The 26,207-nt window shown below is 37.9% G+C and overlaps 1 protein-coding gene across 6 annotated transcripts in view; it reads left to right on the top strand.

The window, feature by feature from the left end:
• The window catches only part of LOC129769468 (uncharacterized), a 565,408-nt gene that overhangs the window by 324,988 nt on the left and 214,213 nt on the right, over window positions 1–26,207 (top strand). For all 6 annotated transcript variants that reach the window (XM_055771806.1, XM_055771799.1, XM_055771792.1 and 3 more), the window contains 2 exons: window positions 9,714–9,852; window positions 17,731–17,800. In XM_055771806.1, coding sequence (XP_055627781.1) covers window positions 9,714–9,852; window positions 17,731–17,800 — 209 coding nt within the window. The remainder of the gene's footprint in view (window positions 1–9,713; window positions 9,853–17,730; window positions 17,801–26,207) is intronic.

Below are 26,207 nucleotides of genomic sequence, written 5' to 3'. Positions count from 1 at the left end.
TTTGGGCATCGAACGTGTTAAAAACGGAACTATTAGTTGGTCTCAAGGTTCAAGCCGGGCCGGTTCAAGGCAGCATTTACTGCAAAACAAGGGAAGATCCAGTGTAACACATCATATATGGATTCATGTTAACGCACAAATAAATTTGAGATTTAGCGTACCAGATGGAGGAAAAGAAGAATGTTGATCATCTATTCGAACGGGAGCAAAGGTTAATTGGATCGGATTTTTCCATTTTCGTTAGGGAACGTGGTTTCTTCTATTAACAAATTCGTGAACTGGACCAACAAATCACAATATTCATGAAAGTCACCTAATTTGGCAACTTTTTTCGTGGTTGTCAAAATATTGTTTGATTTAGATATTTAAGTGGTAAGAACTGAAATTCTGAACACCTTGAGCTGAACACAGTCCATTGAGAACAGAAATTAAAAGTGGTATCGTCATGGGTAGTGTGTATCATCCACTTTTTATTTTTAAGCATTTTGTCCGAATCAGTAGGTGCGTTGTGCTCAGTCTTCAGAATGCAACGCAGTGCTGATGTGTAACAATTTGTTTTGTACTCAGTAGAGCTCTCATTCATTGTACGAGGGTCACTATTTATATTTCGGGATCAGGAACAAAAACAAATAGTTAAGCTGCGAATATATTTTTATTGTTTTTCAAAGTACTCGCCACGATGATCGATACACTTTTGCATGCGCTTAAACCAATTTTCAAAGCATTTATTCCAATCGACACGAGCCTTTTTTTTTTTTGAGCGATTGTCAAATTATGTGGGATCCAACGTGAACATAATTTTCGCACAACTAAGTGTTCATGTAAAATCGCATATATGCTGGTGGAACTATTGCTTAGGGATGCCTCAATCTCACAATAGGTTACATGACGATCTTGCTTAATCATTTCGTGCACAGCATCGATGTTTTCTGGCACTACAGTCGATTTTGGACGACCTTCACGAAACTCGTCGGACAGCGAACTACGACCACGATTGAATTCACTATACAAGCGATACACAGTGGTTTTTGATGGAGCTTCATCGCCAAAAGTCAAATTAAGTTGATTGACGCACTCTTGTTGTGATAATCCACGTCGAAAGTCGTAAAAAATCATCGCACGAAAATGTTCACGATTCAGTTCTATTTTTTGCCGAGACCAGACTTTCAACTAAATATAAAATAAACAAATAGCGTCCGTATGACAAAATGTTCTGAGTACGTATATCGTCAAAAATGTCAAACTTTACGATGGAACCGTCAGATGGACTCACATGACATCAGTGTTGCCAATTCCCGAAATATAAATAGTGACCCTCGTAAACCCATGTGCTCTGGCGAATGAGCACGCTCCGAAACACATGTTTTGTTGTCAGCTCAGTTTTTGCACCGTGGTTTACGCCGGGTTTTCTGCGTCGTATGAATCTGGTTAGCTTTGTCTGTTGAGTTATTATCACACAAGCGCGTACGGTTGATATGGAGGCGCGCTGTTGTTTTTATACTTTTCTTAGAACGACCGAAGATAAAGCGGGCGCTACAATTAGATGTGTGTGTATATAATGAGGCGCGCATCACACAAGTGACAAACCATGTTTAGTATCTGAATTCTGCGCTGCGTTCATTCGGCGCTCTCTTGTTTATGAATTTGGTGTACTCCGTACCAACATAGAATACGTGTTTGTATGATTGCGCGCTGATGAAAATTGAAATCAAGCGCAGCACAGCATATGTTTTCTGAAAACTCGTTTGTTTTGGTACGTCTCATCCCGTGGTTATGGTGCGTTCTGTTCATGGATTATGTCATTTTACCCCACCCTATATTTTGAACTGACGACGGAAATATTCATAATTCCCTATAAATTCGAGTATTTAAATTTCTTCAGGGGTATAATTGGAAGTGATCGAATAAGTATTCCACAATGAACCGATAAGTAGCATGTGTCGTGTGTTGAATGATTGTTAAAATGTTTTTGACTTTCATTTGTTTCGTTCGTTTTATTAAAAAAAAGATTCGTGAAGCGCTCCATTAGATTAGCACATTGGTCCAGGAGGTGCATTTAAGTGGAAAATAGCATCTAGAGCTCGACAGTTATTCTCTAGACAAAAACTGTCTTTGAAAAAGCTGTTACATATGATAGATGATAGTTGTTCCATATGTTATCAAAAATAGGGAGACCAAAATTGTCGATGAAATAAAAAATCTGACTTTCTTGCCTTTATTGATAGAGGTAAACATAATTGAACAATGTTGTAGCCCCAGTTATTGTAAACAACTTTGTAGATTTTTTCTCAAAATAACTGATATAGCGCATTTTTCCTAAGATGCGTTCGGATCACCACGAAAAAAAAACTGGTTTTTTGCTCTTACTGTTATATTTTAATTTATGCAAACTGCCTCGGGACCAAGGGCGCTATATATTTTTATATTATTTCTTGAAAGCTGAGGATTTTTTAACATAACATATAGAAAAATCAGGCAGGTGTTATTTTTTGTTCTCGAGTTATGATTTTTCAAAATTTATCGATGGTCCGAAAAATCATTTTTCCCCCTTTTTCCACCACAAGTTAACAAGTTTTTATTTTTTGTTCGATATTCCTATGCGACTGGACGACTGGACTATGCGACAAGAATCCAATTTTTACGGAAGTGTGATATTTTTTCAAAGGAGACCAACATTGACTTCAAATTGGTTCATCAATCATCTGAATTGGCCCAGTAGTTTCAAAATTATGTTTTTTTTAAAAAAAAGTCATTTTTGGAAAAAGAGGAAAAATGATTTTTCGGACCATCGGTGAATTTTGAAAAATCATAACTAAGACAAAATAAGACAAAAACATAACTCCTCTTTGAATTTGAGATATGTTATGTAGAAAAAAAACCTGGCGGGATTCGGTTCCCGTTCTGGTCGAGAGAATTTTTCGTTCAAGAAATTTCCTCCGACTTGCACTGTGGTCACGCGTACTCTAGAGCTTGCCACTCAGAAGGAATTCAAGGCGTGTTATTTGGCATAGGAATCTCAACTAAGTACTTATAAAAATGACACAAGTAATACTACGTTGGGACGGCAAAGTTCCTCTAGGAACGTTAATGCCATTAAACAAGAAGAATAATGTAAAAAAACTCAGCTTTCAAGGAAAAAATATAAAAAAATATAGCGCCCTTGTTCCCGAGACCATGTAAACCATAAAAAACAAATACAGTCAACAATCACAAAATTAAAATCAAAAAATTATATTTTTCCAAAAAAAAAAAAAAAAAAAAAAAAAAAAAAAAAAAAAAACTTGACGGCGCCAGTGGTTGTGCGGTTAACGTAACAGCCTCACAATCCGATCGGTCTGGGTTCAATCCCAGCTGGCGTCGTTGAGATTTTCTGAGGCGAAAAATCTCTGGTTACGTCTTCCTTCGGAGGGGAAGTAAAAAAAGTTGGCCCGGCTCATGAGTTGTTGAGTCTGATAGGTAGGAACAGGTGGAGTCGCCTCCCTGATGTCGGTGATTGGCACTGAAGTGGCGGAAATAGGCCGACGAAAAATAAGCGAAGATAAAAAAAAAAAAAAAAAAAAAAAAAAAACTAGCTAATAGCCTTGAACTTGATATGTTGACATGTTGAATTTTTGAAGAAAAGTCATTTTTTGAATTTGGCATTTGAAAGACCATTATTATTCACTCTACATAATGTGAGATTTTCAAAGCATTGTAATTTTCTATATTTGAGTAAATTAAAATTGAAATCCTGAGTTTCTGGGTGAAAACCATCAATAACTTCGAGTAGGATTTATATATTGACAACCATCGCAAAATGTTTCTATTAGTAAGCTCGAATAGTCTTTCGAAGACAGTTTGAAAGTAGAATGTAGTTACCCATGTTATGTTTAGGAGTTTTGACCCACATGTCTTCCGATGTTTTTCAACGTAACTCCTAAACATATATTTTTACCACAATGATGTATTTGGAAAATTATAAGCAAATTCATAAAATTTCATAAACATGACTGTTATACCATGTCAATAAAAAAGACAATGAAAATGATTTTTTTTCCTTTATTGATTTAATTAGGCTCAAGTGGATAAAAAGCCACCATCAAACAATACATTTTAAAACTATTTAAATATATTATAACTACATAATTATTAACTTAAGTCTAATTAGCTAAAACTACAGTGCAATATAAAAAAATATATAATTTATTCCTTCGTTGCCTCGTCGATATTATCCTTGTCTTGAACAGTGCCTGTGGTGGGTCGTAACAACTACATCGCCAGTTGATGTAGCAACGGTATCCTTTGGTAGTGAGTGCCTCCTTGTTATGTTAATAGATCCTGTAATGATCTTATCTCAACGGGTACTAAGTACTGCTTGTGTAATAGGAAAGGAAGGGAGAATGGACAGTGGGAGTAGGAGATGTGACCTAAATAATAACATTAGCGCTTCATAGGAAGACATATATGGGGAACATAAAATTAGGGTCGCGAGTAGCTAAGATATTGCGAACTGTCATGCTTGAGTGTACTCCTTGAGCCTCTAAATCGGCAACCAGTTTAATTCTATCATTGCAAAATTCATTACATGACCAAACAACGTGCTCGATGTCATGATTTCCTTGACCACAATTGCATAAATTGTTAGTAGCAAGACCTATGCGGAAGAGATGCGCATTTAGCGCGGAATGATTGGACATCAATCTGGACATAGTTCTAATAAAATTTCTGTCAAGATCTAACCCCTTAAACCAGGCCTTCGTTGAAACTTTGGGGATAATAGAGTATAGCCATCTCCCAAGCTCATCTCTGTTCCATTGGTTTTGCCAACTGGTGAGTGACTGCTGTCGGGAAATGGAGAAGAATTCCCGATACGCTATTTGTCTTTCAAAAACTGTGCCCTGCATACAACCCATCTTTGCGAGTGTATCCGCTTTCTCATTACCAGGAATAGAGCAATGGGAAGGAATCCAAATGAAAGTGATTCGAATACTTTTATCAACAAGAGAATTCAATGCATTCCTAATTTCGATAAGAAAATATGATGCTTTCGTCTGTTGTTTCAAGGATTGAATGGCTTGTATACTGCTAAGACTATCCGAGAAAATAAAATAGTGATCAGGTGGTAAGGACTCAATGGTCTTAATTGCATGATATGTTGCAGCCAGTTCGGCAACATACACTGAACAAGGGTCTTCAAGTTTATGAAAGCTAGTGTAATGTTCATTAAAGATACCAAAACCAGTGGATCCGTTGATTCTTGAACCATCAGTGAAAAACATTCTTGAGGAATTGATATGGTTATATTTTGAAGCGAAAATATTAGGGATTAACGATGATCGAAGATGATCTGAAATGTCTCGAGTTTCGTCCTTCATAGAAAGATCGAAATCAACGGAAGATCTGCAAAAGTTCGGAAAGCTAACATTATTGACTGCTGAAGGTTTTATTTCTTGAGAAATGTAATGAGAGTACAGATCCATGGATCTCGACCGTTGGTTCAACTCGAGAAGCTTCGTACAATTCTCAATTACTAATGGGTTCATGATTTCGCTTCGGATTAAGAAGCGTTAGGACAGTTCCCAAAACCGAACCTGCAATGGTAAAACACCTGCCAAGACTTCAAGGCTCATGTTGTGTGTTGATTGCATGCACCCTAAGGCTAAACGCAAGCAACGATACTGTATCCTCTCCAGTTTAATGATGTGGGTTTTAGCAGCCGAACGGAAACAAAACGAACCATATTCCATGACTGACAGTATTGTAGTTTTGTACAGCCGTATTAGGTCTTCTGGATGAGAACCCCACCATGTTCCAGTAACTGTCCGGAGAAAATTTGTTCTCTGTTGACATTTTTTATTCAGATACGCAATATGTTTTCCCCATGTACATTTAGCATCAAACCAAACTCCAAGATATTTGAAGCTTGGATTGAACGATGGTTTTGTTGAACAATTGAAGCAGAAGTTCGGGAGGTTGGTGCTTCCTAGAAAATACAACCATTTCTGTATTCTCAGTTGAGAATTCAATACCTAGATTCACAGCCCATGTAGATAAATTATTTAAGGAAATTTGCAGCGGTCTTTGCAATAGTTCTAGTACCTGATATGGATACAACACTATCATCTGCCAGTTGCCTCAAAGTACATCCATCTGCAAGATGATCATCTATATCATTAATATAGAAATTATACAGATGAGGACTTAGAAACGGCACAATTTCCATGAGAAAAGTGCATGTGCTTTTCGGATAACAGATTAAACAAAAAGTTGTTTAAAATTGGTGAAAATCCATGGTTGTGAAGTTTATCGGATAAAATTCTTATTGATACTGAGTCAAACGCCCCTTTAATGTCTAAGAAAACAGAAGCCATCTGTTTTTTATTACCAAAGGTCGTCTGAATTTCGGAAGCAAGTAACGCAAGACAATTATTTGTCCCTTTGCCCTTGCGGAAACCGAACTGCGTATCTGATAAAAAGTTATTCTCTTCAACTCATTCGTCTAAACGTCGGAGTATCATTTTTTCCAATAACTTACGGATGCAAGATAGCATGGCTATTGGTCTGTATGAGTTATGGTGGGAAGCTGGCTTATTCGGTTTTTGAATGGCTATTACTCTCACTTGTTTCCACTCGATAGGGACAATATTTTGCTCAATAAACTTATTAAATAACCCTAATAAACGTTTCTTAGCGACGTTTGGAAGGTTCTTCAAAAGATTGAATTTGATTCCATCGGAACCAGGAGCTGAATTATTGCACGAAAGAAGTGCAAGTGAGAATTCAGTCATAGAAAACAATGTCTCGTTATTACTATTGGAAGACGATGTATTAAGAGATATGTGTTCTGCAGGGACAAAATCTGGACATACTTTTTTGGCAAAATCAAGAATCCATCGGTCTGAATACTCTTTGTTTTCGTTTGTATGGTTTTTGTTTCGCAAACACCTGGCTGTGTTCCACAGGGTACTCATAGATGTTTCCCTTGACAAACCATTAACATATCGTCGCCAATAACTGCGTTTTTTCGCTCCAATAAGATTTTTGAATTTGGTCTCCAAAAGTTCATGCTTATCAAAATTTTCCATTGAGCCATTTTTGCGAAAAATTTTGAAAGCAGAGGATTTATTGAAATAAGCATCCGAGCACTCTTTGTCCCACCAAGGAGCACCAGGGCGTCGGCGAAGTTTTGCACCAGAGAAACGTTTCGTTTGAGCTTGAATGGCAGTGTGGTAAATCAAACTAACAATGAAATCATATTCTTCTGGAGGTGGAAGTTCAGGAGTCGAATTGATGCTCTCTAATATAATACTAGTAAATTTCTCCCAGTCAATATTATGGGTAAGATCGTATACAACTTCGACCAATTTCTGTGGACACATCTCATTGGCAATAAAAACAAGGATTGGTAAGTGATCGCTACCGTGAGGATCTTGGATTACTTCCCACATACAATCTAACGATAAAGTAGACGAACAGAGTGACAAGTCTAGTGTACTTTCTCTTGCAGGGGGCTTGGGTACTCTTGTAGCTTCGCCAGTGTTCAGAATTGATAAATTGAAATTATCGCATAGATCGTAGATGATTGAGGAACGGTTATCATCATATAGTGCCCCCCAGGCCACACCATGTGAATTGAAATCACCCAATAATAAAAATGATTGTTAACATACGAAAATTCGAAGTATCGAAAATTCATAAAAAACGATATTCCACAAAGATCGTCAAAAATAGTTTTAACATCTTGGACTCATTTTTTAAGTCTTCTACATGACTTCTATTTTATATGAAAAAATAAAAAAAATAAAAAATACATATATAAAAAAGGAAAAAAATAAATTAAAAAAGACTATAAATAAGATTTTTTTTTTCAAATATCTCGAGAATGGCTGCATTTAGAATGAGATTGATGAAGAACTTTTTTTTAATTTCAAATCACATCAGAATTCATAATTTGTGGCTAAAAATAACAAAATACAAAAAAAAAGGTACAAAAATTCGAAGTTTCGAACATTTATAAAAATTGAATATTCCACAAAGTTCGTCAAAAATAGTTTTACCATCTTGGACTCATTTTTCAAATTTTCTACATGACTTCTATTTTATATGATTTTTTTTTCAAATTAAAAAATAAATATTTTAGATATAGCAAATTACAGTTTTTTTAAGTAAAAAAAATATTTTTTTTCTCAGTGTATATTTTTTCACATTTTAACATCAATACTCTATAACTCTTTCTAAGACACTATTTCAGTAAGACTCATTTTTTTTTATATACATTATCAAACATTTCTTTTACTAAAATCGATACGCCCTTTTCAAAAGCTACACTTGAGTAAAAAAAAAAATCCCAATTGCTATGGACAACCCATGTTTCCTCCAACCCAAACGAAATACAAACTTTCATTCGAATCAAAAATACATGTTTTTCAAATCTGCATCTTTAGGACGATTTAATTTGGGATTGCTCAAAAATGAGCGCTCTACCATATGTAATAAATTTTTCAAAGACAGTTTTTGTCTAAAGAATAACTGTCGAGCTCTATTTGCTAATTTCCACTTAAATGCACCTGCTGGACTATTGTGCAATGTTATATGAAGACATTTTATGAAAACTAATTTTTTATTTGCAGAAAGAACTAACAACAATTCTTCAATCCAGGATCTTCACTCAAATTGATGAACATGTTTGTCATGTTGACACATTGAGGGAATAACAATAACGATGCCGATGATATGAACCATGAATTTTCAGCAAAACAGTATTTGCATAAATTGTTTTTATCTTCTGGCGAAAAATATTCTTTTCAAAACATACTCAACGAACCTAATTTGTTTTAGTTTCCAACGGCGCTCTTCGCCAAGTATATGAATTTAGTAGTGAGTGTGTGTATATGTGTGAACTTCTGTCTTCTGCTCGCACCGTTCGAGAGAGCAACAGAAAAAAATCCTCGAAGGTATCCATCCACCGGGATAAAACGTAAAGAACAAAAAAGGTGTTAAAAATTTATTTTAATGGAAAATCATGTGAAGCGTGCAAAGTAAAAGCGAGCGGATGTATCTTTTTTTTTTTGAATTTGCTCGACAAAGGATAGTCGAGCCCACCCGCGGTAGGAAGGAGGGAGAGGGTGGGGAAATGTTATGCTGAGAGGCGTATGTTCGAGAATGGTCATTTTCTCCGTGTTCTTTGTGCTCATAATTTTCTGCTGCGTTGGCGTGACTCAAATAAGAACGTGCCGTTTTTGTTAGAATCTGTAGAACGGGTGGACCGACACAACGGTCGTTGATTGCATAACCTACGCACGTTCCGTTTTTCCAAACCCAAGCTCGGTTAGCTAATTAAAGAGTGCAGAGCTATCCCACCGAGTGATGGGATCAGGGGGATTGAGGGACAATTAGCGAAAAGGTGTTCGCTACGACCGAGATTTCACCGTAGCTCTCTGGTTTTGGTTTGACGGCCAAACCTGTCGTCGGCATAATACCGCTTGGAGTGAGTTTTTACCTGGGAAATCAAAAACATGAAAAGATAAAAAGCGTCGAGCTAATTATGAAACATACTGTGATGATAATTAAAAGTTTTACAGTTTGCGCGAACGTCGCCAACATACAGCGCTCTAGTGTTATCCAAATTCCGAACGGGGAATACGGTGTTGCCCAGAGCAGGGCCGAATGTTTTGACTAAAAGCGAATATTTTAATTTTTTCATTATCTGATGTCTGACTTACTTTCATCCACAGCTACGACGTTCGAGGGAGACAATATTCCAAAGCCCTGTATTGGTCGGAAACGGCCGCGTTCGGACCGCGGGCCTATTTCGTGACAGTGTCGAAACCCGCAGCCCTAACGGTGGACAACATCCAGCTTGACGACGAAGGGGTGAGTGTATATATTTTATTTTGTTCCAATCGCAGCACCTTCACCATCATCATTCAAAGACTTTTTTTTTTGATAGATAATTTATGCCAAATCATTCCGGAGGCGAAATATGCTTGACAATACTGTAAATTTAACCTTTGGTGGTCAAAATATTCCAAGAATGATACAAGGACTCGATTCAACTTGTTTGAGCAGAGCTTCTTTATCAGCGGAAATGCAACGTCATGTAATTTATAACCTTATTTATGAGCTATTTGTACGCAGCTTTGAAATAAGCAAGCTAACGGTCATCGATTTCTTTTGGGTATTGGATGTTTTTTCATAGAATAGAACTATTGTAAAACATTAGTTTGATAAAAATAGCACTGGGCATAAAATGCACACTGATTATCTGCCCATGTTTGCATAGGAGACGTGATCACCAACACCATTTGGGAAAACGCATGTTTGTTGTTTTTTCGGCCTAAAGCCATAACCATCCATATTTCCACTTAAATAATCTACCCAGTATTGGAATTGTCGGTAAAAAGAGAGCTTAGGCAAATTTATGAATAAAAACATTAAATGGAACAATTGGTCGGGGTTCTGCCGAAACGAACCAAGCGCCATTTTTTTCAAAATTGAGTTACTTACACCACTGCACAATGGTCCAGGAGATGCATTTAAGTGGAAATTAGCATTTAGAGCTTGACAGTTATTCTCCAGACAAAAACTGTCTCAGACAAAGTTGTTACTCATGATAGACCGCTCGTTTTTATGTTGTCAAAATTAGGGTGACCAAAATTGTCGATGAAATAAAAAAATCTAACTTTCTTATCTTCATAGATAGAGGTGAACATAGCTCGACAATATTGTAGCTCCAATTATTTGAGACATCTTTGTAGAACAAAGTTTTTCTCTATCTCTTGAAATAATCGATATAGCGCCTTTTTTTCTAAGTTACGTTAGGGTCACCATGAAAAAAACTGTTTGCTCTAACTTTTATATTTCAAATTTTACATAAAAAAAGGTCTTCAAAAGACTTTTAGAGCTTACTAATACAAATATTGTTCGATGCAGAACTTGTCAATACTCAACTTTACTCAAAGTTATTGACATTTCTTCCCAAAAAAAACATGCTCTTTTCATTTGTTTGTCATTCTTTGTGGGGCAAAAATAAAAAAATGTTTGTTGACGGAATTTGAAAGAACATATTTCACTCTATATAATATGTGATTTTCAAAACTATGTTATTTTTTTGTTTGAGTAAATTAAAATTGAAATCATGAGTTTTAGGGTAAAAAACCAAATATTAACATGCATCGCAAAATGTTGGTATTGATAAGTTCTGAAAGTCGTACGAAGCCATTTTGATGTAGAATTTTAAATATAAAAGTTAGAGTAAATAGAGTAATTAGAGTTTTTTCATGGTTACCCTAATGCAACTCAGATATTAGGCGCTAAAAACAACTTTGTGCGAGATATTTATAGATAAAAACTTTCTTGACAAAGTTGTTACATATGATAGAGCGCTCATTTTTATGTTATCAAAAATAGGGTGACCAAAATTATCGATGAAATGAAAATTCTACCTTTTTTATCTTTATAGATAGAGATAAACATAGTTGAACAATGTTATTTACCCTAGTTATTTCAAACAACTTTGAAGAACAAATATTTTTTCTATCTTTCAAAATAATCGATTTAAAGCTTTTTTCTGAGTTGCATTAGGGTGACCATGAAAAACGTGTTCTTTGTGCTTCAACATTTATATTTCAAATTCTACATCAAAACTGTCTTCGTACGACTTTTAGAGCTTATCAATACCAATATTTTGCGATGCAGAACATGTCTATATCTTAATCCTACTCAAGGTTATTGATGGTATTTTACCCTAAAACTCATGATTTCAATTTTGATTAACTCAAACACAAAAAACACAAAAAATTTACTCAAACAAAAAAAAACACAAAAAATTTTAATTTACTTAAACACAAAAATGATCACACATCATGTAGAGTGAGATATGCTCTTTCAAAGACCGCCAATATATTTTGTTTACGTTTGCCCCAGAATGAATGACATACAAATGAAAAGAACATGTTTTTGGAAAGAAATATCAATAACTTTTAGTAAATTTAGATATTGACAAGTTCTGCATCGAAAAATGTTTGTATTAGTAAGCTCTAAAAGTCTTTCGAAGACAGTTTGCATGTAAAATTTGAAAAATAAAAGTTAGAGCAAAAACACAGTTTTTTTTTCATGATGACCCTAACGTAACTTAGAAAAAAAGGCGCTATATCGGTTATTTCAAGAGATAGAGAAAAACTTTGTTCTACAAAGATGTCTCAAATAATTGGAGCTACAACATTGTCGAACTATGTTTACCTTTATCTATAAAGATGAGAAAGTTGGATTTTTTATTTCATCGAAAATTTTGGTCACCTTATTTTTGAATGCTAATTTCCACTTAAATGCATCTCCTGGACCATTGTGCACTGGATGCAGAAAATAATAATCTATCAACTGTAAAATGACCATGTCATTCGGACAATTGACAACAGCTCCAAAACAAAAATTATGTGTAGCAGAATGCAAAAAAACAAAATTGCATTCAACCAAAGCGAGCCATGAACCTACAATATGGCATCGGACCATAGTGTTCGTTTTCTCCAAAAAGGCAGATCCGAATCTTTAACAGATTTTTCTGTTTCGGACAGCTTCTGGAATCAGATGTCGCCGGGATCTGGTATGTAAGACAGCCAAATGACTACCATGAAGTGTAAAAGCGTGTTAAGAGGCTGGTCTGCATTTTTCAAAATTGTGTTAAATCGATTTATTTTTATTTATCAAGATATTATTTTGTCAAAAACAGCAAAAGTGAGCCAATATATATACAATTCAAGATATTAGCCCAGAGCCGTTACGAAATACTAATGTGTTGTGAAATGATATTAATAGTTAGCATGACCTTGGAAAACGAAGTTTTGCGTGCCTAGCAGCAACGAAATTTATTTTTTTTCCTTTTCATAAAGGTTCTGAATCATAAATTGACGAATGTCAATTGCTTACAGCATGAAAGGGAGTATTATGTTCGACACCCTGTTTGTAACACGTGAGCGATAAAATGATAGATTTGATCAGACACAGTCAATTAGTGGGAGCCCAAGCTTCAAATTGAAATATCTCAAAAAAATGTTTTAGGCGCTTGGTTCGTTTTGGCAGAACCCCGACCAATTGGAAAATGCTTACGTCAACTTATTCGGACAATCAATCGATTTAATGAACATTTGTTCGCATAGCTTTACGTAAACACCAGGTTGCTTTATCTGTGGTATTAGTATTTACATTCCCGATAATAGTCAAAACGTCTCCACCGGTAGCATCACTATTAGATTAATTTGCCATAGACTCAAATAGAAATAAGAATTATCGTATTGGATTAGGAAATGATGAGTAAAATATGAATTAAGTCTGAAAGATGTTATTGTTCTGGTTTATTAAACTTGGGTTAAATATTCAACCATCTAGCGAACAAATCAATTAAACAGCTGTCCTTTCAGTAAAATTTCTATACGGCAGCTGTGCCTGAATCATTAAATCATCGGCTGCATACTATTCAGTCTTAGAACTATTGTTAATATTGATGACGTACGATAAAACGGGGCTGTCCATTTATGTAATTGTAATAAAATTTATGTCATAAAAATAAGAAAATTATTCGATGTCTGATTTTTTTGTTTGTTTATGGTACGGTATGAGTAAATGTGGAGTACATTGAATGATCCCATGTCAAATTTGATGAGTAACAATGCTGAGAACCAATATTATTTTCTTTTCATTACTAATCTTATTAATATGCTGCATGGAACTACGTCAGTTATGCGTTCAATCTGTGATTATTCGAAATCGTTTTGACATATGTCTTTGATTTCTATATAAAGGGGGTCACTCTACGAAAAATGTAGACTCCTTAAGAGTTTTCAAACGCATATTACTCAAAATCTTTATTGCCACATTTGTTGTGTTTTATATCATGAGACAGGAAATTTATCCAGCATTTTTTTTTTGCTTAAAACATGAACATAGTGAAAAAGTTAACAATTTGACGATTAAAATGGGTATGTTTTCTTTCGATTGCACTAATCACTCGCTTTCCTCCCCGACTCAACGAGCACCCTTTTTGCCTAAATGCGGGCGTTAGCTCATAATGTGAGCTGATGCGTTCAATGAATTTTACTCCATTTACCAATAATAGGCATTTATCAGTTCTTGTATTGTATGTTGTCCAATCAATTCGTGCTCAATTCACCTTTTCATCGTGTAGGTCTTGCTACTAACAATTTATGTAATTGTGGTCCAGAATGTCATAATATCGAGCATGTTGTTTGGTTAAATAAAAAAAAAATGAATTAATGAATTTAACTGATTTGGAAGATCGAAAGGATATACTCACGCATATCATATTCTGATAGCTTGAGTAGTCGCGATCTGAATATTATGCTCCCCATATATGTCTTCCTAGGAAATCTGTTTCACTTCCTCGAATGTACTTGCATATTCTCCTTTATCTATACATAAGCAGAACTTAGTACCCAATGAGATCAATTCACAACAGCAACTACCCGAAGTTCCCAAGAGAGCATTCATGGAATACTTAATATAAATCACCGGGCTATAAAGTTATTAAAAACAATTTTCCGGACAAAATTCTATTTTTGTATATTGGGTTGGCGGAAAAGACATGTCCTATATTGTCAATATATGACAATACTTAAACATATCTTGTGTTGTACTTATCGCATCGGGTCATACTATACGGCTATTTGAAGACGACAATCTGTGATACAAGTGTTGTTTTGACAGTGTTGTGATTGTCCTTTTCAGTCTCAAGTTATAGCGCGTCAAAGATGGGGTCCACCAAGCAAGATATTCGCCATGTTTTACGTTTTTACTACCTGCGAGGTAAAACTGCAACGAAGGCGACCGACATAATTCGTGTAGTTTATGGACCCGATACTGTAACGATTCGCACAGCACAGCGTTGGTTTGATCGATTTTGTTCTGGTGTAGTGGCTGTCTAAGATACACCCCGTACTGGTAGGCCAATCGTCGTGGGAACCGATAAAATCGTTGAAATCATCCAAGTAGACCGGCATGTGAGCACTCGCTCGATTGGGCAGGAACTGGGTATAGATCATCAATCCGTTTGGAACCATTTGCAGAAGATTGGATTCCAAAAAAAAGCTGGATGTTTGGGTGCCACAGGAGTTGACGCAAAAAAATCGTTAAGACCGAATCCACGCCTGCGATGCACTGGTGAAACGGAACGAGCTCGACCCATTTTTGAAGAAGATGGTGACTGGTGATAAAAAGTGGATCACGTACGACAACCTAAAGCGAAAAAAGTCGTGGTCGAAGCGCGGTGAGCCGGGCCAAGCCCGGATTGACGGCCAGGAAGGTTTTGCTGTGTGTTTGGTGGGATTGCAAGGGAATCATCCACTATGAGCTGTTCAACTATGGCCAGACCCTCAACTCGGTTCTCTACTGTGAGCAGCTTGACCGTTTGAAGCAGGCGATTGGCCAGAAATGATCAATAGGAATGGTGTTGTTTTCCACCAGGACAACACCCGGCCTCACACATCTTTGATGACCCGCCAGAAGCTACGGGAGCTCGGATGGGATGTCCTCTTGCACCCACCGTATAGTCCAGACCTGGCTCCAAGTGATTATCAACTCTTCCGGTCCATGCAAAACGCTCTTGGTGATACTAAGGTGGCCTCAAAGGAGGCTTGCGAAAACTGGCTGTCTGAGTTTTTTGCAAATAAGGTGGGGGGGGGGGGGGGGTTGGGGGTTATAAGAGGGGGATAACGAAGCTGCCTTCTAAATGGCAACAAGTTTGCGAATAAAACGGCGCATATTTGAATTAAATTGGATAATTTTAAGTATATTAAATAAAGCGTCAAATTTCGATCAGAAATACGACATTTCTTTTTCCCCAACCCTATATAATATATTTCGGTAGTCATAGATTTATTTGACTTTGGCTTATATTTATGTTGATCTTAACTATTTAGACTTGTGTTTAAAAATGATGCATGATGACTCTTTGTCTTCTTAGCATAATTGAATAAACAGAAGAAAAGTGTAGTAATGGCTTTAATGGTATTTTTGCGTACGTTTTTGAATAGAATGTGGTTCTGGATTCTACCACGTTATCTCATCTAACCCGTATCTTGTATCCTTTAAACAAGTTTATACAGGAAACGGTTATTTCAGGGCTTCCAGTCGATGTATCAAAAGTGAAAAAATTACAGATTTTGAACAATGAAAAAACTCCATTCAAATGCGATTACTACACACATTCATAGTCCTATGTCAAGAACCCATCCGTGCCCCTAGGCTCAGACCCATCAACATTTTCCAAAATTGCTCAAATGATTCGAACTAAAAATGTTTGTTTGTATGTTGAGCATATGTATTACATTGTGTAGAATGCGTAGAGACGAGAAAGGCGATTTTGTTCATTTTGTCGTTTACGTCAACTATTCAAACATAGCCAGTTATGTTGTCGTATTAATAATTAAATCTTATTTCACAGACTAAAAAATGCAGGAACCGTCAAACCCGAGCATTTTTCGGGAACTTTGAGAATTTTTCTACATAAACCCATCTTGAATCATTCCTTTCAACTCCATTTTGGAAATGCTGGCACATTTCTGCCGATCGCTGTGATATCCTGGTTTTCGTTTTGTCTCGGAAATGTCATTAGACATTCTTCCAAATATTTAACACGTTAAGCCCCGCGTCGGTCCCTAGATACTAACGTTGAGCTTTTTTAGGATGTGCGACTACTTTTTAATCCAATAAATATTTTCTTTGTATACAATAAAAAACTGTGAGAGAGGGGACTCACACTGATATTGTGCAAATGCTCTTGATGCGGGCTGAATGGAAAACATTGCATGAAAAAATCGGGGCTCAACGTGTTAATTAACGTTTGTCACCGATGGTTTGTTTTCTTCCAGCGATTTGGCTATTTTCACGAGAAAATAGTTTGGAGGTAACATTCAGTATGTACACATTTACAAAATGTGAGGTGTCCTTTTTATTCCATACACACCATTAGGAACGTCAAATTAGGGTAGACATATTATTTACCGTTTCACCCTTTTATCGAAAATTAACAAAAATACTTCGCTCGAGTTCAATTAGGTGTATTTTGGCAGCTGATTAAAATCAGAAACTGCCATACTCCATCACTGAGAGAATAGTTGTACGATACAACATTATACGATCTTCGGGATGGGCTCCCCACCATGTGCCGGTTATTTTTTTTACTCAGATACCTAATATGGGTCCCCCAAGTACATTTGGAGTCGAACCGGACCCCAAGATACTTGGATGACATAGCATGAGTGATCGGTTTACCCAAAAGTTGAAGCATTGGTTCGCTAGTCTATGCTTTCTAGAAAAGACGACCATCTCTAGCAAATACATATTTGAAACCAAGAAAAAATCTGATTGTCGAAATATAATTGACATATATTGACATGGCATCGTCACGTGAACTGTTCCATCAGCCTAGTATGTTCGTATCGGATCAATCATACTGGATGTGAATTAAAACAGTGCGCCAAACGGCAACATGCAAATCTTTAAAAACCAAAAACAAACTCGCTTGTCTGTCTGAATTAATAAATCAAACCAAGATTTTTAGTTGCGAAAGACTTTAAAGACGATTAAATGAATATGATAAATATCGTTATAATCGTGTTCACACATGTTTCTTTCCATGAGTTCTAAATCTAAATATTTTTAAGTAAATCGTTAGACATGCTTTGTCATCCATTTATGTCGATACTTTATAATGCTTTGAATATTTATCTATTCCCCCAGGTCTACCGATGCAGGGTGGATTTCCAAAATTCGCCTACTCGCAATCATCGAATAAATCTCACTGTAACAGGTAAGTAAAGTAAACCAATTTTCCATAACGGCAACACCAAACGATGCAGCATAAAGCGAAGGAGCGATAAAAAACATTTCCAAGTACTCATCCAATTGCCGTTACAGCATAATTATTGCCGGAAAATATAATAATTAAAATACATCCGCTTCGAACATAAAAGAAAATGTTTTCCCCTCATTAAAAAAAAAAGTTTCGCTCTTCAATCCTAATGGTGGTCCATTGAGCTAGAGCGTGGTAAGATAGGGATTTGGTTGATACACAAAGGCTTTCAGCTTACGAAACACTTTGAAGCTGAACGCTGAAGACAAACAGCAACAGATACCTATAGAAGGGTTCGGGGAACAGGCACCGACACATCAGTGGTTCGTTTTGGCGCGAAGCAATGTGCCGGAAGACTTTATAACTTTTTATCTAATGAGCATTGTTTTGGTATCCTTCGCGTGGAACGGTATAATCTGGAATCGGAGGCAATATAATCTAGACGCCGATAATCGTGAAATGATTTTGTTGGAATCGCAGCAACTCAGTGATTAAATTCGCTGGAATCCACGCCAAATCGTCTGGTAAAATTTAACCAAATTGTATTGCTAAAATGTATGATTTTCTATTCATGATAAATTGCACTTTTTGAGGTATCAAAATTAGTTGTCGATCAATTCTACGATATGTTGTAGAATTGAGTAATAATAATTTCTTCGTCATTCGCGAAATTCTTGATAAATATTTAAATAAATGATTTGCATCATACGTGAACAACATTTCAATTTAAAACAATTCAATCAAACTTGTTCGAAAATAAAACCGAAGATTACAGCACAGCACCAATGTTTAGATACGGAAACACAAAAAATCACAAAATGTACGGTCTAATCAGGAAATCAGCAATCCAAATACACAAACCCACTCAGTCGTAAACTAGGCTCCTGTTATAGCCCATTCGACAGCCATTTGGGTGCATTCGAGTGCAGTAGTAATGAGATTAGTTTAGGTCAGCAAGTGAAGCAATTCCCCCAAAACACACAACCGAGAACGTGAAGTGAATTTCAGCTAAGAGTCGCATAGCTGGAAAAAAAATCCTTCAAGGCATATCTCATGCTGTTTGGGAAGAGAAGTTTCTATCCCTCCGCCTTCCGGGAGGAACAAACGGAAAATCTAGCGAATAAAAAATTAACATTGTTCTGTGTTCACCCTGTCCATGCCCAGGCCACAGTGGCTTTTAGCCAAACCGCTCAAAATTTGGAACTCGATCCTATCTGATGCCGGAGGAAAATACCAGAAAAGAATTCATTTTTCAACCGCCGTGGTTTACATACAATTTTTATTGCTGTTTCATTTTCCTCACGTTATACGCTGTACCAATTTAGGTGTTCTTCTCTTTCGCTTTTCCACTCTATGCCATTCCCAGGTTGACCCAGGCTGATATTAAAAGGGGTTTCCGTGGCACTTTTTGTTCGGCTTCCCGTTTTCCGTACACTGAATCGATGAATGATAAAAGCAAGTGGTTTGTATTCCTTTCCTTTCGGCACCATTAGCCAGGAGAGATTGCTTCTGTGCTAGACCATGCTAAGCATAAAAGGGAAATCTGCTGAAATAGAGTGCGACAGGAAATTCCGAATTTCGGACGTGCAGAGACTGATTGTAATCTAAGATAAACGCCATTATCTCCACCGTGGCTTATGTTGTTTTCAATAATTTGGCATTTGTAAAACCACCCGATGGATGAACACATCTGCACTATGCATCAACAATGTGATTCCTAGTTTGGCTTTGTAATAATACCATTTCGAGAAATTATTTATGCATACCATAAAGTGGTTTTCTTTCTTCTAACCGATTTTTCAATTTAGATGTTAATTGAACTGAGCCTTGGATGACGGAAATAATCTGGTTCATTTGAATTGAATGAATTTTGCATGCTATTCTTGAGGATTGAGTCGATAGAGAATATGTATTTAAATAAATTCCCGTGATTTGTTTTTAGATTTAGCCAGACATAACAACGAGATAGGTTAATCCTCCTATCCTCGCGCATACGGTCTAGCAGACTGAGAATCAATGAGGTGGCTGAATTAAATGACTATTAAAACTGAATGAAGTTAAAGAAAATACATTTTCTGAAGTTTTTTCATTCAATTATATATTTTTTTCTTTATATAAATACTAATAATACATAAAAATACACAATAGCAATATTACAGAGACACGCATAGTCTGTGAATATACGAGTTACGATTTTGCGCGCAAGTACGGTATGGTTAAGCTTTTTTTTTAAAAAAATGTCTTATAAATCTAATGTTAAACAGATCTATTGGAATGCTATATTAGACTTAGGAGAGAATATTTCTATCCATATGAATTCCAAACCAACACAGATACTTCCATATGATGACTGTGGCATGAAAGTGTTGCGTATTCGTTTACGCCGTTAATGTTGCGCTGAACATTGAATAGTAGGATAGCAATTCTTTTCGTTATGTTCTCGAGCAAAAAGCAGAGCTCTGAATTCCCGCAGTTTCTTCCTTCTTGTTTCGTGGCAGAAATAATCTGTAATAAGGGGTAACCAATCGACCTGAAGCGAAATTGAGCGAATAATCAGTCGATGATGTAGAGCAGTTGCGTGGACCAAATAATATGCAGTGCTCCTAATGAAAAAAAGAAGATAGATGTTTTTGACGTAGGACTACGTCTTCCATTAAGGGTGCTAAATTAGGAAACAGGTTTTTATGAAACAAAGTTTACGTTAATAACTATTTTTGCTGCGAACGGATTTTGACGATTTGCATACCAATCGAATCGAAAATTCTCTAAGGAACTACAATCTCATAGTCTCAAAGTGGTTCAATTTGATGTAAATTGGAAGCATTACCATTTCCCCATACATTTGTTCTGTCCATTTGTATGCTTCCCTAACCGTGCTGTCAATAACGAGCAACTTATGCAGCCGCGAGAATAGAAACAACGAAAGGGATAAACGAAAAGTGAATATTTGCGACGTAAACTCCAATCTTGCACAGTAACTACGCTGTCGCCAGCGTATAAATATTACATATCCCCTGAGGAAAATTTTCACTTCCCGTTTGGTGGTGGCTAAACAATCGAAGCAATAGCCGGCGAGCGTCGTGTGGAAATAAATTGTCTTTCTATCGCGATGCACGGAAGATGGCTATAGGTGCGATAGCACTAAGTAACACTAAACAACATGAAGCACAACACTTGATACCTACATATTTTGCTATTTTTGACAAATTTCGGACACTTTATTCTGTAATTTTTTGGACGAAAATTACATTACACTTGATTATATTTTATAATCAACTGCGAAACACTTACCAAGCAATCACAGTAAACTGTTAACGATGATGAGAGCTGATGAAACACGGGAAAAATTTGAATATTTATTTATTTATTTTTTTTTTATAAATTCGTTTATTTTTACAGGCTCAGTTACATAAGTTTAAAGGAGCCGAAATCTATGAATATTTATGAACGGGTAAATTTTACGTGCTAACGCTAAGCAAACATCAAACACAAACGATAATGAGTAGTGTTGTCAGGTTTTTGCCGATTATTTTATAATTCAAATGTAGTTCTCATATAAAATGATAGTGAAACCAAGGAACTAAAGAACCAATTGTGATATTAATTTTATAGTTATATCATCAGTGAATTAAGCAATTCAAGATATTAGATCAAATTGTCCGAAATATGATGCTGTCCGAAATATTATTCAGAACGGTATATTGAGGTGGTTTAGGAAACGGTGGGTTCTGGTGGAATAAATATTTAAATGCATATGGCCGAGTCTGTGTATGTCAAATGCGAATAAGACCGCTCGTAGTGCAATGAATACTCAGTACAATGCATGCATTGACATAAATAAACAAATTGCGACATATGACCACTTCGTATGTTGTTCTCGCAAAGACAAGAGAAAATCGCTGCTTCTAGAACTGCTTTTACAAAGCCAAGGGTTGATGTTTTACCCTTTTCAGGCTCATCAGAACTAAACTAATAAAGAGTGATTTATGAAATGATTTTGCATTTATGAATGATATCCGAAATGATAAACAAGCAAATTAAATAAAACGAATGCATAAACCTACGTCCTAAGAAGTTGAGTCTTGGATACAACCCCCTACAATTTTTTCTATTCTGAACTTACTTACTCACTCATGAATCTTGCGCACACCTAGTGGTGCAGAGGGGCAACGTGGAAGATCTCCATCCTGGGCGGCTGCTCGCTTTAGCCTCAACCTGGGCCCAGATCAGACTCGCATAGACTTCCTTGATTTCCTTGTTGAGGCTGGGTCGCCACGAGCCCCTGAGTCTGCCTCTGCCGCGATGTCCACCCACTTCCACTAGCGTTCTCGAATCTCAGTTGATATCGGCTTCTGGTGACACCGACGATGGAGCTCGACATTCGAGATCGAGTTGTAAGGCCACCAGGCTCGAATTATGTAGCGCAGATATTGGTCGACGAAGACTTGCAGCTTCTGGGTGTTCTCCGCTGATATACACCACGTTTCGCTGGCGTACAACAGCACGGATTTCACGTTCGAGTTGAAGATTCGGAATTTGGTGTGAAAATTTATCCGGTTAGATTTCCATACATTTCGTAAACTCTCAAAAGCAGCCCCCGGCCTTCTTGATCCGTGCACTATCTCGATCTTGGTACTACCATCCGACGCTATCTGGCTGCCAAGATATTGAAAGCTTTCTACGTTCTCTACTGCTTGCTCCGCTACTGTGAAGTTGGGCGATTGTCCACGGTTACATCCAAGGATTTAGTCTTTTTGACGTTGATTTTGAGACCTGCCGCAAAGGAGCGCTCGGCAAGGTTATTCAGCTTACTCTGCATATCGGAGCGCTGTTGTGCTAGTAGTGCAACGTCATCAGCCAGCTTGAAGTCGTTCAAAGTAACTCCAAAGTAACAGGCTACCAAAGCAACCCACAATATGGTCCACATAAGAGCTTCCGGCATGGAATCCTGCCTGCTGCTATCGGAGAGTCGCGTCGATCTTCTCATGTATTCGTTCTAGGATAACTTTGAATAGAACTTTCAAAACAATACACAGTAACATAATGCCTCGCCAATTATCGCACATAGTCGGATGCCCCTTCTTGGAAACCTTAACAAAGACGCCCTGCCTGCCGGAAATGTCGCGGTGTCCCAGATATTCGAGAATACTTGATGCAGCATTCGTATGAATAGCATGGGGTCAGTTTTAAGCATCTCTGTTGATATGCGATTGACCCCTGGAGCTTTGTTGGATTTCATACATCGGATGGCTGTTTCGATCTCGTGCAGCGATGGGGCCTTGGCCACGAGTGATGTGTCGAACCTTTGACGGATCCTGTCGAGATGTTGATGGCTGATTGGACGTCGAAACTTGAAGAAGTTGTTCGGAGTGCTTAAACAGGCGTTTCAGCTGGTCAGTGGGGTCGATGAGTAACTGTTCGGTCGTGTATTTCACAGGCTTCCTTGGATTCATCCTAGCTCCGTTTAGGCGCCTTGAGATATCGTAGAGGAGGCGCATACCGTCAGTTGTTGCGGCTTTCTCCCCTTTGTCATCCAGGGAGTTCGCCCACGCTTGCTTGTCCCGTCTACAGGATCATTTAACTTCCTTCTCCAGAACCGCATACCGTTGATGGGCTTCGTTCTTGGCTCCTCTGGTTTTCGCCCGCTCAATCGAGGTTTCAACTTTCCTACGCTTCTCAATCTTCCGCCTGGTTCCATCCGTGATCGACTCCTTCCTCTGGGTGCGTAGATGGCCCAGGTTGATTTCCCTACTCTCGATGAAGGCCTTCTTGATGGCCGTTAACTGTTCTTCTGCGTTGCCACCTTTCGGAATATCCTCTGCTCGAGTCTCATCTCTTCAACGAACGACCTCTTCACAGCAGAATCTTCTAGTCGGCGTATGTTGAATCGCCGTCCAAACCTTTCCACCTGTCGTTGGATCCGTACAATGCGTAGGCGGTTCTCGCCAACCAGAAAGTGATGGTCAGACGCGATGTCAGTGCTGCGTTTATTCCGAACATTAAGATTTTTTTTCTCTATTATAGTGACTTTCAACACATTTTGGCTGGTTTTATTTTTTTTTTCCAAAATATATATTTTTATCAAGGCTCATATGGCGTTAGCCTCACGGGGCCGGGAGTTCAATACTTTGACAATTTTTCTTATTATCTATGTTAGTAATATGTAACCGATTACTCGCGGTTGGCTCGAGGTTAGTATTACAAGTGTTTTCGTAATTGGGATGTTGCTGTCTCCAATGCTCTGTACGTGTGCCCGACACAGGATACTTCCTATTGGGATGCAGCTGACCATTAATCAGCAACGCCCCCCTAGTCTGTACCTCATACCTAGCGTGGTGCGTCTTTCTCGACTCGAGGAATCCAGGATAGAATGGTCACTAGCCGGCGCAATCATCCGTTCGTGTAGAGTTGTCATGAGCGGTACAACCTTTGGCTCTTGTTGAATGATCAGTGGACTGCACAACCTTTGGCCCGTGTATCTGTAAAGAGTGTGTGTATGTATTGCCGTGACTAAGTAAAAGTTTATCGATCGGATAGGAGGGATATGAAACGGGGGCACAATTTTGGCTGGTTCTTCACATTACCTCCATTTTTGGAAGAATAGCGGGAGTGAGAAGTAAACCCGTTACCTTAGATCAACGTACTTCGCCCAACCCCTGGATTTAGAGATTCATGCGTCGCGCCTCGCTAGCAAGTTGTGCCAGCTTTCCTTGTTGAGCTAACATAAATACATTCCATATTCCAATTCTTGTTCTTTGATTTGCGTTAAAGTTCGTTGCCGTAAAACCAGTTCGTGATTATTCATTGTTGGTTTATGTTACTTAGGTATTTCGGGAACAGTAGGTTGTCAAGGTCCCTATCCCGCGATGGGACTGCCATCTTAGGTTTAGCTGGCGGGAGCCGCATTTCTTATTCTGCCGCTGGATACCGGCAGACGCTGTTTGGACCGTTCCTAATGAAGTACTGACGCATCGGTGTGGGCTATAAGCTTAAGGCGGCGTCGTTACACAAGATTGTCGGACCCTCGTTATCACACCTGCATTTCGAGAGATGATACTCAAGGATCTTCGCTCACCATTTAGTGCGTTCACTCTACATCAATTCTATTTCTGCCGGGCTGTGATCAGAATTGATGCTATCGAGGAAGGATTCCCATGAATCTTGCTTCGTTTTCGGATTATATGTCTTCACTCATTTCTTTTGGTACGGTAATGTTGGAAGGCCGCTTTTTTGTCTGGATGCTGTGATGGAAGACGCTTGACCGCGCGAAAAGTCTTTCTTCTCGCTTTTGTTGCGCCCTTCGTTTCTGGAGTGGTGGTTGGGAATCGAGTTTGTCTTTAGTCTTTGGTCTCAGTGGCTGCGATTTATATAATGCCCAGGAGTTCTGTGACATCGTTCGTCTTCGAGACTTCGGAGAAGGTTCCAATTCGCCTCGGTGTATTTCCAGCGAGGTCTTCGTGAGGTCTTTGGCTGAGATTCGCCGAGGTTGATCAGGATTGGATAGTGGTCGCTACCCAAAGGTTCACTGGCTGTTTTCCAGCGGATTTTACTGGCCAGATTGGAACTGACCATGGACCTCGTGTGAATGTATAGGAACCGTCGTTCATGGTGATTACATCACATGTTTCAATACTAGCACCTCAGCTAGTATTGAGCCTCTTGTATTGCCAGTGTTGCCGCCAAGGAGCACCACCGGTTTTTCGATACGGTCAATAATTTGTAAAAGTTGATTTTGGAGGTTGGTTATTCTCCCACAGGGTGAATAGATGCAGACGATCGACATTGGAAAATGCGATTCGATTTTGACTGCGACGATATGTAGGTCAGTTCGGAGGTTTATGGGAGTATAGGGTGTTGGTAGTAGGACTTGCATGGCTACCAAGTGGTAACGGTAACGGTATTGAATTAAAGAGACTTTAAACTCAGAGAGTTCATTCGTCTCTTATACCAAGTGGTAGGAAGGAAGGAAGGTATTGAATTAGAGAGACTTTAAACTCTGAGAGTTCATTCGTCTCTGGCACCAAGTGGTAGGAAGGAAGGTATTGAATTAGAGAGACTTTAAACTCTGAGAGTTCATTCGTCTCTTACCAAGTGGTAGCAAGGAAGGAAGGTATTGAATTAGAGAGACTTTAAACTCTGAGAGTTCATTCGTCTCTGGCACCAAGTGGTAGGAAGGAAGGTATTGAATTAGAGAGACTTTAAACTCTGAGAGTTCATTCGTCTCTTACCAAGTGGTAGGAAGGAAGGTATTGAATTAGAGAGACTTTAAACTCTGAGAGTTCATTCGTCTCTTACCAAGTGGTAATGGTAATGAATTAGAGAGACTTTAAACTCTGAGAGTTCATTCGTCTCTTTACCAAGTGGT

Source organism: Toxorhynchites rutilus, chromosome 1 (genome assembly GCF_029784135.1).
Source record: "Toxorhynchites rutilus septentrionalis strain SRP chromosome 1, ASM2978413v1, whole genome shotgun sequence".
Classification (NCBI taxonomy): domain Eukaryota; kingdom Metazoa; phylum Arthropoda; class Insecta; order Diptera; family Culicidae; genus Toxorhynchites; species Toxorhynchites rutilus.
Note: the sequence above shows the minus strand (reverse complement) of the source record. Positions and strands in the feature narration are given on the sequence as shown.